We start from the raw sequence: 13,980 nt of genomic DNA on the forward strand, positions 1-13,980 counted from the left end.
AAGGCATCCCCCAGTAAAGGATGAGACAGAGAATAAATGAACAGTCACTAACTTCTCCATTCATCAAGAATACAGGGAGAGACAGAATACTGCAGGACTCCTACAATAAGATTTCCCATAATAGTAGGAATATGGGGAGATCAAGACCAAACATGACCATGACAGTAAAAAGAAAAATCTGGAGACACTCAGTGAATTTTTTCAACCTACTGAGAAGAAGAGGTTGAAAATGTCTTGGTAAATGACAAATTCACAGAGAAACAAAATAATTAAGGACAGAGAAAAGAAATTAAATCATTTAGAAATTGAAGTCAAATCCAAGCACTCTGCCTCCTTATAAAATAAAGGAGTAAATGTTCAAAGAAATTTATGTATTTTGACTTGTTTTAAATAAAAACACTGTATTTCAAAATATTCAAGTTTTAAAGGGATTAGTATATTTTAATGATAGATCAACACCAAAATTCAGTGAATAATTATGGCTGAACAATATACTTAGGTTGACCTGAAGAAACATTTTGATATTGTGGGAAAGAAACCCTAGGATATAATTTTGGGTCATCTACCTTCAAAATGCTCATTTTCTACTTCAGCCATGAAACCAAAAACTACACAAACCAGATTTCTAGATACACATTCCTTACAGCCTTTAAATAATCCCCAATTGCTTTCTCTAAGCTTTTTTCAATAGCTAAAAGCAGGAGTTACAGCAATTGGGGGGTGGAGGGGGAGGAGTGAAGACTGGAAGGTGCAGAGAGAAGCACAAACTTGATAGCATCGATGCAAAGGTTCAGTAATTTGAAAATTAACCTACTATCATACTTATGGATAAAAGCACTAACTGCTAAAAAGTCCATTTATGGTGTTCTCCCCAAAACTTATTCTTTATGTACTCTTCCATATGGCTTATATGCAATCATGTATTTTAGTAATTCATCATCAAGTTCCTGTACAGTAAATATTTGCTCCTCACTTATGTATCAGGAAAGGAGTAGTATAGTCAGTAAGATGGGAGTGGGAGTGGGAAATGTGGTGTAAAATACAGAGTTGCTAATGAAGACAAACAACTGAAGAGTTTGGAAAAAGACAGTATAAAGAGCAAAGTGGCAAATAATGAGCAGTGATCAACAATATAAAATATTTTTTTCATATGCACTATAGCAATGACCTATCATGTACTTTGCTGCTTTGCACATTTCCAGTTGTAAAAAAAAAAATCCCACAGCAGAGAGCACATCTGATACAGACCCAGGAAAGCTGGCTGTTACTGACTTCTACATTCCTCTGAAAAAATCAAGACAGAGCAGTTGCCTGAAGGACAAGGCACAGAGGTTACCCAGAATGTTCCCCTATACTGGAGCAGTCACAGTAGCTCTCCTTAAAGTTTGCCCCAGTCACTGTTGAACTGAACTTGTGATGAGAACCCAAGAGCCACACATAACCCACCACCACTGTGCCAGAAGAACCAGCTACAACAGAGAATTTCTCCTTCCTCACATGAAGACAGATACTCACCCCTACACCTGGCAAAGCATGAAATATGCATGTTGATCAGAGGAAAGATATAGAGCACTGAGAAAAACACAAGCATTTACATTTTCTGTTTTAAATGTGGAAAAGCTTCATAAAATAAATGCACTCTCTCATTGCAAAGAAGAAAGCTTTCAGTGCCACATAGCCACAAGTTCAAAGGGATGTAAATAGTAATTGCTGATGTTTAGTACCTCTAAAACCGATCAGTTGTGCACACTGCAGTTTATGGGACATGAAGAAACATTTTCTGTTCCAAAATGTACAGATTTATTTGATATATAACACTGGATGTTAAAACCTGCAAGGTTTACTGATACATACACAAATATCCTATCATTGCCCAAGTCTGGGCTTTTCAGCTCAGAAGGCAGGCTGCAGTCTGTAGTGGGGACCAGCTTTACTTCAGTTAAGAGGCAAAAACTAGTTAACAACAAAAAATGCAAAAGCAATGGTGTCTGTTGACCTAACATTTTGTATTCTGTGTATTGATAGCATTAAGTAAATACTAACAAACCAATATTCCTATCATTTATACAGTAATTTTACTCATTCCATTTAGCCACATTACATTACAGACTTCATGGACAACTGGTTCACCTTCCTTAAAACTTACTGCATATAAAGCACTGCAAGAAATGAAATACATAAAGGATAAAACAATAAACAAAACAAAATCAGAAATGTCTGAAGAATGCAGACAGAACAAAAAGCATTTAAATACATTTACAAGATGCATTAAAGCATTAAGAACTGGGCTAGTAAGCCTAAATTAAATTCTTACCTGCATCAAGCATATCAAGCAGATTCACTAACGTCTCAAAAGCTGCAAGGCGTACACTGCTGCCCTCATCTCTTGCCAGTTCTACTAACTCAGGAAGCACCACAGTTTTTGTTAGTTCTGTCCTGCAAAGTGAAGCAAGCAGTCAAGAGAAAACATAATGAAACAATACTGCCACAGCAAAATAGAATTCTTCCTTGAAATACTCATTTAGGTATTTTTTGGGTAGTCAAGAAGGAAAAATTGAGAAAGTTGTAAGGAAATGAAAATTAAATAAAAACCTCCAGTCAATCTCAGGACTTTTATCTTTGTCAGCCAAGGAAACATGCAAGTTTAAATTAAAAACTTCATCACTAAAAAAGCATTCAAATTAGCTCAAAATAAATCAGAGAAAATGCACTCTGAAAAGACTCAAAGGAATCCAGCTTCTTCACTCGTCACTAAGAAAACTCTTCTTATCAAATATGCAGAAACTGCTCAATGCAATGGCCCAAAGCCAAAAAATTATTAGATGTGAGTTGTGTTGGACTGAAGTGTCTGGAAATCTCACGCTTCAAAGATGAGCCTTCTTTACAGAGGGTAAGCAACTACTGCTCAGAGAAAACATGGTTTCCCAAGTGGTCCAAACACTACCTTTTAGGCTTGTTTTAAAGTAGTAAAGAAAGGGTTCTGCTCGTCTCTTTTTGCCTAGGTAATTACTAGCACTACCTGCATGTGTGATGGTTCTGACAACTTGAATCTATACACTGGCAGCAGATTGCTGTATTAGAGACTGACTTAGAAATCAGAGTTTAATCAGAAAGGTGACTAAGGAGGAGTGAAATACTCTTGACAGAGAAACATTAAGCACAGTAAGGTGACTGGCCTAAGTACAGTGAAAAGAGATTTGCTTCTAGGAGCAAAAGTATAGCTTCTGCAGAAGCTACCAACCAGCATAATTTCCCATGTCCCAGTGTATAATGGATTCTTGATTGCTTTAAGAGATTAGAAAGATCTTTTCTGTAGTCCCGCTACCAATAAGAACTGGGAAGACATACCCAGTATTTCCACTTTTTTCTTCTGCCATGCTCATTTTTTTTATTTAAGGTAGTCAAGATTTCTAGTGTTTGAATTTGTTTGCATTTGAGTTAAGAAGCCCACCTAGTTCTGTTCTCATGTACAAGCTCCTGGTCTGCTTGTCAATTAGTGAAAGCTGTTGTAAGCACCACATCTCAGGAATGGGACCTCAGCAATTTCTAATAGCCAGGGATACAGCCTTTAGTGTTTATACTGCCCAAAACATAAAACTGCAGGGAAACACTGATAAAACTACACTACATGAGCATAAACCAAGATGACAAAATCAAAACTATTTTTGACACTTTGAACAACTGTGTACAAAGAATTTAGATTCTGTCATTTCAATCACAGTTTTTAATACAGAACTAATCACAACCTCCAGGTTGACAGATTTTTACTGAAATAAAAATGCCCAAAATACCCCTTCCAATCAGACTAAACAAGTAACATCTGTGCCTTTTGTAAATCAATATGATCAGCAACACTTTCAAATGTTTATAATCAGCATCAAAAAGTGATTTGCACCTTACAGAGTTTATTATTACCAGCAAATCAAGAAGTAGCTTAACTGTATTCTTCCAAACAGATGATAAATCATTCATATAAGATTATGAGAAAATGACATGATATTATTTAGTGGTACCATCACTAAATAGTAAAAATAAGCATTGGTACTGTTGTAACGTTGTGCTTTCAACACTTGCCTAAAAATGTGCTTATTTCTGTTCATTTAATCTTTATTTTCCTACTACATATTAATCTTCAACACAAGACGCTGTTTAGTATTTTACATACTGAAAATACTGACAGTTCACAATTTATGAGACTAAGGATTAAAGTATCTAAGTCACTGGGAAGGGACTAGGCAAAAACCTCAGAGAAAACAGTGTATATGGATACATTAATGCTAAAAATAAAAGTTGGGGAGGAAAGAATTAAAGAAAAATATACAGAATGGACCACTAACTGGTAACTATGCGTTTAGCCTTATTAAACCACTATTCTAAGGCTGGGTAAATTGCCAGTTACACTGTCGTTTGCCACTGCATAACACCTATCTTGTTTTAAGACTTTCAGCTCCCAGGTATAATAAATGCAATTTAGTTCATTTTAAAGACAGTAAACAGAATGAAGACTTTTTTTTATCTTCTTTCCTAAATGGTCACTTATTAGTATGAGATATAGTCACCTTGTTGCAAATGAAAACAACTTTTTTGCTTCTTCTTTCACACTGCTTAGTATACGTTGAACTTAAACAGCATTTGGAGGAGAGAGGAAAACAACACAAATGCACACATTTAGTTCTTATTTTAACACCTGGCTGTACATATGCCTATCTTAAATGTAAAATAAGACTGCTGAAAGCAAATTCACACAGATTGACACAAACTGTGAGTGCTTCCTAAAGGCTACCACCAAAACCATCTTCTGCTTCTCAAAACAGACTGATCCACAAGCCAAGGAAATCTGTGCAGCTGTACATTTTTAAAACATAAAAAAATGTTTCAGTAATATCTGAAAGGAATATTCTCTAACTATATACATACCCTAGGTAAGAGTTATTTTACTCAGAATAACATACTTCACTATTTAAAAAAAATCTTTTGCTGTATTATGTGTCACAAATAATTTTCAAAGCCAAATTAATTATTTCTTCTCAGCTCTGACTATAGCAAAGGTTAACTGAGAAGGTTAGAGGAATCCATGGAAATGCAGACGGTATCTCAAGACACTAGAACAATCTCATGAGATTGAGCAATAACAAATGAGAAAAGAGGAAGGAAGGTGATGGAGATAGACAAGATCATATGGCACGTGAAGATAGGAAATAAAAAAAAAGAAAGCAAAAAAATAGCAAATATGTTTCTGTGGATTTCCATTTTGGTGGCATCAAAAATCTTCAAACTGATATGACAGTTAGAACCATCCTTCCCTTCAAAACCCAGTAGTTATGGGAAAAAAAAACAACTGGTCACTCCCTGAAGATAAAGAGAACCCTCTCTTTCGCCCATCTTTAATCTCCCACTAAACAGAATTCAATTTTAAGATACATAAAGATACATGAGATACATGCATACGGCAAAAATAAATGCAAGCTCAAATTATTCAGTAATTCAGTTTAGTAAAATGCATGTTAAATTTTCAATTTTACAAGTATCAACAATATCTGCAAATACCACCTTTCTTCTATGTAATCACAAGTTCTTTTAAATTCAAAGCCATTCAATATGGAAATTTTAAAATTATTTACTGTGCTAACCTATGTTTTGTTATAAAAGAAAATAAGTAGGAACCCAAATGAGTAGCTTTACTGAGATGAGCAATACTGTGTTTTCACATTATTCACATCCTCTGAACTTCTGCAGGACGAGGACCTTGCAGAAGAGGTACATAAAGCACATATATAAAATTACTTTGTATGCAATAAAGACAAGTCTATCTAGGAATCTAGAAATTATTGTCCTGCATGACCTTATCAAAATAAAGTTAAAGTACATGGCAGTAACGTTTAGCTTGTGCTGTGAATATTCATTCCCGATATTTGAGTAAGCTAAACCACTGCCTGAACATACACTTTTCCAGTATTCCATGGCTGAGAGGTAAATCTCATTGCCTCAGGTATATCTGGCATTTTGGCTTTGTTTGTTTTTTTTTTAAATAATGCAGAATCTAAACCACAATATAGTTCTCCATTTAAAAAAAAAAAAAAAAAAAAAAAAAAAAAAAAATCATCCCCCAGCCACAGGAAGGCAGCTTTTCCACAAACACCAGTGCTAACAAACTGAAGCACACATTTACCGTATCTTTCAAATTACATTTCCATTTCAGCCTCATGCTTGAATTTGCTCATAAATTCACAATTTTAAAAGACAGAGGGACTCTTAAGATCTAATCTATGCCCACTGTATAACAACAGGGCAGGGAACCTTACTTGATAATTTCTTCAAGGCTAAGAGAAGTTACTGGGTTTTTTTCTTCCTGACACAGTAACAGGGGGACAGACCTGGAATTTTAAAATATTTGTTCACTCAGAGACCAATCCTGTGTGGGTACTTAAAAAGTTCTATTTATTAAAATAAAAGTTCCTCACTTCTTCTATTCCTGTATGTCCAATATTGGTGGACTTCAAGCTTAAGAGTAAAAGTTGATACTGAACCAAAATTTGCTTATAAAACACATTTTGCCTTTTGGAAAAAAAATGCACAGTAATTATTAGAAAATGCTAATACTTGCAGTAATCCTCTTCCATTTTTAAATAAGCCCAGTGACATGAATGGATAATTGAGATGATTTCAAGAAGCTATAGATGAACTCATTATTTACAAAAAACTGTTGTTTGTATGGTTCAGCAATTCTACTATCAGAGAGAAACAAAAATGTGAAAATGGAAAAGAGCCAACTGCAAACAGCCAATTCCTAAGAACACATCTGTACACTCCAAATTCATTACTGAGGAGACATGAATTATGTTAGAAATCTTAAAAGGAGTTTTTAGGTTACCATTAAATATTTTAGAAAAAGATTTTGCATTTAGAAGCAGTTATGCAAATTATACTCACCCTATTCCTTGAGCTATATGTTCCAGTTGCCGACACATGCAAGTTCTAACTTCATATTCCACGTCCTGGCACAGTGACTTTACCAATGGAATAATCTCTCTTTTAATACTAAAATATGAACATTTTCTATTAATATACAGAACACGAATATGTAAAATCTACTCTGTAGTACTCAGATTTTACCCATTTATTACTTCTAATGGCAATTTTTTTATATTAATTTATCACACATGGTAGATGATTTTTTCTGAGAATTTGCAATTATAAAAGAATATTGTACCTCAGATACAAATATGTGCTGTAGAGAAACAGAAAAAGGATTATTTACAGTCATTATAATTTGCTCGTATTTCATCTATTTTTTTTTAAGCGACAAAAATAGTAGGTAGGCTGAGATGCTGTCCTCATTTAATAACCATCTTCAGAACAATTTTTGAACAGCCACAGTAAGAATACAAAGAATTATATAAATGGAAGTGCAAATCCCAATTAATTGTCTCTAATTCCTCATCTTTGGTATGCATATATCACCAAAGAGATATTTGGGAAGAAAGTAGAAAAAGAATTTAAGACTAAAGGCTTCAGTACTGCAATGCCTTTATGCAAGGAGACCCAAGTATTCATGTTAAATCAATGGCAGACAGAAAATAACTATTTTGAATTCTATTTAAGTAAAAACCACATACTACAACTTGGCAGAATCAGTCATTGTGTTTCCTTTCACTGCCCGAGATGCTGTCATGGGTATTCATAAAATATCTCTATCCAAATCCTTAAGTTGTTGCAAACTCAAGAGAAACCATATGAAGCCACAGACAAGCAAATTTTCAAGCCAGCTTGCGCAGCCTCCACTTGTCCCAGTGAAAATTAATTTACTTTTTACAGCAAAATTTGGCCTCAAGTTTCAAAAATTGTAAAAAGTCTTGGGAGTTTGGCACTTTAGAATACTCTGATGCAGGGACTAGTTCCAAAAAAAGACTTGTTTTTAACTAGCTTTTGGAATCAACAGGAGGAAAACTAATGTTTTATTCCAAGGTCGGGACTTATTCAATACTCTGTAAAACAATGTGGGAGTCATGTGAAATACAAAAGAAAAATTTTATACTACAAGTAAAAACCTATGAAGAAAAATGGTGACATTATGAAGATATGCTTATATATTGCCCACTCCCAAGGCCAGACACATTTCCCAAGCCTATACCAAGACCCCTCCTGCAAGGGGAATGAGAGTGTGTCATGAATCTTACTCAGCCTGCCACATTCTAAACCTGTGGATCTGCACCCTAGTGAACTGCACTCAGAGCCCTCTACCAGAGGATCAATATCTCCCAGAAAATTCTCAGCCATCTTCTTGACATGTAGCTTCTGTATAGAAATGGTGATAGTATCTGTTCACTGAAATTAGGGGGGTCCCATTTCTGAACAGCAAGAAATCATGTTAAAGAAACCCAACAAAAGAAGGTATGATTATTTTATTTATTATGGCTAACACGATTATAATTTCTCACAAGATTCCAAGTGATCTAGAAATTCACTTTATTTTCATGAGAATGTAGCATCAAATAAATAAAAGTAATTGTGATTCTGCCACGGATTCTACAAATTTTGAAGATAAATATTTGAAACCTTCGGTAACATTCTCAAAAAATACTGTTTTACTATGCTCATTAAACTTTTGCATGTCCAACAACTATAGTGTACATAGCAAATGAAGGTGTAGATAGCTTCCTTTCAGTTGCTTCTAGTTCTTTTTTATTGAAGAAAAAAATCATAATTTAAAAAAATTTATTCCTAAATGCCTTGTCACATGGCCCTGTTATTAACCTTTTCTGTTATGCCAAATTCTTGCATTATTAGAGCAGACTTCCTCAGTTAGGCATGGTTTCTGTGTATTTAGTAGCCCTCGTTGGATTTGTCTTGTAATGCAAAAAATCACATGTGGCCAACTGCCTGTATAGGAAACACATTTGGTGAAATCCTTATCATAAGACTGGATAAACTGTCAAAGCATGCACCATACCAACAGCTTTGGGCAGGTAAGTTATTCAGATTTACTTTCATAATTGCTTCCCTCTTCTGCACCACTGTCCAAACCCATAGACACTGAATCTAAGAGCTGGATAATGTCAGGTGACAACAGTGGTTCCTGATACATCTCCAGATAATAGGGATAGAAAAAAATATATCTACATGTTAAATTTGGTTGGACAAATAAAAAGTTAGGAACAGGATTCTTCTCTTTATGTCAAGAAACTTTAAGGTGATGAAGTTGTGTTTTGTCTCTGTAAATGGCAGAGAAATCCACTGTTTGGCTTATTTCCTAGTAAGAAAAACAGAAGAATGGCATGAAAATGGTATCCATTCGAACCTGTGGAAGAACACACAAACTGAAGTTATAAACTGATGAACATCAGCAATTCTGACTATGCTAGTTACATAATGAATATTTTTTATTATTAATGAATATCCAGGAATCTGTAAAAAGAAAGCATTTAATTTTTGCAATAAAGTCTACTTTTCTTGCAGTAATTTTTGCCCACTAACAGAGAAATAATGATACTGTGGAATGAAAAATATATGTACAATCTACTTACATATGAGCTTCAAATTTGTTAGCTAATTTTCCCATGATTTTACAACTAACTAAGCGGGACTGAAGTGTTTGAGAAAGTTGTGCTTTGGAAACAAGTGGATTCAGGATCTATATGAAAGAAAAAAGAAGAAATGTGGACAGAAGAAATGTGAGCAGCAAATAATGTACTCCCCTTCTTAAAAAAAAAAAAAAAATATCTAGAAAAACATTTCCCAAATGTCATCTACCCCTTTCATGGAATTAATCAATACTAACAATAATAATGCCTACGTACATTAACAGTGTACTGGAAACCTGTATTTAATATTCAATTATTTGATATATATTATATTCAGTGCTAATTATAGCATATTAAACCCATGTCTTGGCCCAAATAGCATTTTATGATTCACATCACAGCCACAGTTTTACATCTGTCTACTTGTGTCTTTGTTTTGAGACTAAGTTGTATATGAATATTTATAGCTATTAGCTGGTAATTTTCATTAAAGTTGTTAAATATGTTCTTGCACAAGAAGAAAAAAATGCAGAGAAAGGAAAAGGAAGCCTCCCTGAGGTTCTTTCTCATAAGTTTTCCCAGGAAACACCACTTCTGATGTAAAGTTTTAAGGCAATGATCCCTTGATTATGTGTACTTTGGGAATAGGTTTCATTTCCACACAGATGCAGAAAACATGCATCTTTATTGGAGCTCTGCTGTCATTTGTTGGAGCATCTCTATGGTGCCAGAACAAACTAAGGCAGGCCTGCAGAACACCATCTTTAGATATATTATTTTTTGGCCCAGAAATAATCACAGAAATCGAGGTGCCAGGCCAAGAGGAACATTACAGAGAGGAATCTCCTGTAGTCTGCCACAGTCCCTCACTCAATCCCTTTTGCAGAGCTCCACAAAAGGATAATATACATGGCAGGGAAGTCCAACGACATTCTAAGAGCACTTTTCTCCTCCTCTTACCAGCTGAAATTTTGAGGTAAGAGAATCTTACCACTGTAAGGACAAATAGATCACCCAGACTAGAATTAGTACATAAGGTATACTTCTAACTATAACACTGCATAAAGAAACATATCATTAGTTACCTACAAAACTGTGCATTGCTTCTTTGGTCTTTGAACTATGACAGCAAACTCCAATTACTGACCTAGACACACTCTCTCCCATGAAGTGGCCATTGCCAGAGACAGGATGCCGGCTTAGGCTGACCTTTGGTCTGGCACACACACCTTTCCTTATGTCCTTGAAATCTATGATTGTCCTATGATTTTTACTTACAAAAAAAATTAACAACTAGAATATTCCAAGTTTTCTAAGACAAAGATCCTTCAAATAACATGAAAGGCTCCTTTTCAGATTCAGGTTTCTGTAGAGCTGCTGAATCAACACTGTTTTATCAGTTATGATTTTCCCAAAGCAAATATTTGTGGAAAGTTATAAATATGTTCTTAAGAGGCAAATCAGGGGAGAAACTCCATCTTGTTTAAATGGCACCTTTAAAATTACGTTACAATCAGATTTTAGACGTGACTAGAATAATTTCTCCTTTTTTTCCAACCTAACTTTTCACCCTTCAGAAGTCTATTTTTTAAACGGTGCTGGATTTCCATTACCCACTAATTTTAATAAGTATTTTTATACTACAGAAATTATAATATATTTAAATCTCCATATTGTTTTAAATTCTAAGCACAGTAAATATGCCTGTTGCAAAGGTTTTAAATTTAACAATGAAATATGAACACTCAACCCAAAACTGAATACATTAGCTGAGTAAAGATGGGCGACATTATGACTTAGTGACAGATTTCCTTCCTCTTTCTTGAGCTACATGGTGAAAAATTCAATAGTGTTTAGAGGGCATTAGGTTTTTGGTACATCAAGAACAACTGAAATACACAATTAAATGGATCTCTAGCATTCAGTCCCATTTAGCAGAAATCAGAATTTTAGTTCAGTAGCAAACAAAATGTAGTTCTTTCATGAAGACACAGAATGAGATACTATCTTGTAAACTAAAACACAGGATACATGAAAACATGTTACTGAGAATACTAAGTGCAGTGGAAGTGTTTCAGTAAATAGTCTTTATTTGCTGAAAAACACTAAAGTTGTTTAAGGTGACCTTCCTGTCTTGCCTTTTAGCACATTCCTCTCTCACAGTATGTTCCACAAGCATTACTGTTTTCACAGGCTTAGAACTACCACATCTTACTGAAGAGAAGGAGACTTGCAGGGAGCTACAATCTTACAGAATATTATTAATTTGTTGTTAGCATAAGTGGGAGAGTACTATTACCTCATGTCTGATAGTCTCTTTTGGTAAAGCTTCTATTACAGCAAGAAGAGTTTCTAGCCATGCATTGCTGACACCTGTTAGACAGAAATGGGTTATATATTATGTTGTACATATAATAACAAAACACACATCAGTTTTACAAAATTAGTTCTCATTTTTTAAACTCATCTTTTCAAGGAGCTATATCTCTAAAAGCCACTAAATTAACATTCAAGACTTCAAATACTCATTAAGAACTAGGATAGGTGAGAAGCAAATTCTGTCCCCATTTCTTTTACCTTGTGAATTCTGGTAGAGGAAAATAATTATCCTATTTGTTTTGAAAAGACTATTTCCCTTATTTAGAAGCAGTCTTTTCTTATGCCCACTGAAACTTTCTAGTTTTACAATGGGCCCTTTTTCTTTTATATCCTAAAAACAGTGTCAAAGAAGTTTAGAAAAAACTAAGCATTACAGAAGAAATGTCAACCACTCTCCCTCTATTTTCTCAGCCACAGAACTCTGGTACTTCACTAGAACCTTGGATTCAGTAACAACTTTGGGACTTAGTCCTTCAGACAAAGTGGTTTCGTTTGCTTGCATCAGAATTACGTTTAAATATCAGTATGTAAGTGGTCAGCATGCAAAAATCTTTTCATTCATGCAAGTCTAGATACATAGTCACAGTGACTGCACTCGCCGCTTTACGCAGCATTTCACTAAGGAAACAGAACACGCAGAAGTGATCAGTCAGCAGCGTAAGTGGTACAGCCCTGACCTGCATCTCTGTGCTCCAGGTTCTGGAGAATGATGTGTAGGAAGGAGTGCGAGTACGTATGAATGGACACCGACTCCTCTTGCAGAACAGTCAAAAATGAAACAGCAGCTGTTAACTGCATTTCCACTCCTGCAACATGCAGCACCTCCTGTGTAATTACAAATTATATCAGTTTAGAGCATGAGACAGAAGCAAACTGAAAGAACATTCAAATTTTTACATTCTCTTTTAAGAGGGAATATGTAACAACCTGGGTAAACTACAAAATTGGCTGTAATATTATTTTCTCTTTACAGCAATTACTTGGAGATATTAAAATCTCTTATATTACAGCAGGAACCTTTTGAGAAAAATAAAGTTAATTATAATAATTTTTGTACTTTCAGTTTCACAAACGCATGTGTGGATTTTTTGACTTTACAAGGTAAAAGCAGACCAGCCAATAATTGCACTTCTGCAGTTTAAGCACATGAATAAAAAAGAAATATTTCATTCATCCAGTGCGAGATACTAAAATAGCAGAAGGCAATTTAAATTTCATCCCTTGCCAACTGACACAGAACACAAATGAGAATATGTGTGTGTGTGTGTGTGTAGTCTTAAGAAGAAAGCAAGATGTACTAGAATATTTACCTAGGTAACTCAGCATTTACTAGTACTTAGCTTTAACATACAGGAATATGATTAATTAGGCTGTCTTCAAAAGCATCAATTCAAAAATTAAACAAATATAATAGGGGAACGCAATATTTCTGAACTTTCTGAATGAAACAAAAGGAAATCTAAATTTCAGATTTATGCACATGCCAAAGAGCTTGCAAGATGCAATCCATGACACAGCATTCATTGTAAGTATGTACACATCTATCACCTAGGTGAACTTTCCATTTGTCTGCTTCTCTAAATGTTTTTCTCTATCTCATTAGAAAATAAAGTGCATTATTCTACTAGTAAAGCATTATACTGATTTTATAAATTAGTCCAAACTCAGTAAGAATTTAAAGCCCATACTTCCTATTCAGTACTATATATATGTGGTTTTGCTTCTTCTCTTAAAGTACTTGAGATGATATTTTAATTTTTAAAAGAACTCAGCCTAGATCAGATTAAGAAAATAACAATTATGCACTAAGTATTATATAGCAGAGGAATTTTGATGAGAAAACACAGTTTGCAGAGAAAATGCACAGAATTATTTAGCAGACTTTGCTTACTTCAAAGTAAAACAAGAAGCTTTCATTGCACAAATGTTAACCACTTTGTGTGTGCAAATGTATAATTTTTAGTTTATCTGATTCCAAAGGGAACCATTACTTATCTCTCAACGGCTGTCTCAGTTTACAGCCACGTGTATTTGTAACAGCAGTCTCTGTGCCCCTGTTTCCCCAAATGAGAAAAAGAAA

General features: G+C 34.6%; 1 protein-coding gene across 1 annotated transcript in view; it reads right to left on the bottom strand.

Annotated features, from left to right (window-relative positions):
* PPP4R4 (protein phosphatase 4 regulatory subunit 4) overlaps positions 1-13,980 on the bottom strand; it is a 71,914-nt gene that overhangs the window by 25,685 nt on the left and 32,249 nt on the right. Inside the window, exons 4-8 of the mRNA XM_009640511.1 lie at positions 12,578-12,725; positions 11,821-11,894; positions 9,525-9,631; positions 6,931-7,038; positions 2,315-2,436 (exon numbers count right to left, since the gene is read on the bottom strand). Of these exons, the coding sequence (XP_009638806.1) occupies positions 2,315-2,436; positions 6,931-7,038; positions 9,525-9,631; positions 11,821-11,894; positions 12,578-12,725 (559 nt within the window). The remainder of the gene's footprint in view (positions 1-2,314; positions 2,437-6,930; positions 7,039-9,524; positions 9,632-11,820; positions 11,895-12,577; positions 12,726-13,980) is intronic.

The sequence above is a fragment of the Egretta garzetta genome, unplaced genomic scaffold (genome assembly GCF_000687185.1).
Source record: "Egretta garzetta isolate BGI_Z169 unplaced genomic scaffold, ASM68718v1 scaffold206, whole genome shotgun sequence".
Lineage (NCBI taxonomy): Eukaryota > Metazoa > Chordata > Aves > Pelecaniformes > Ardeidae > Egretta > Egretta garzetta.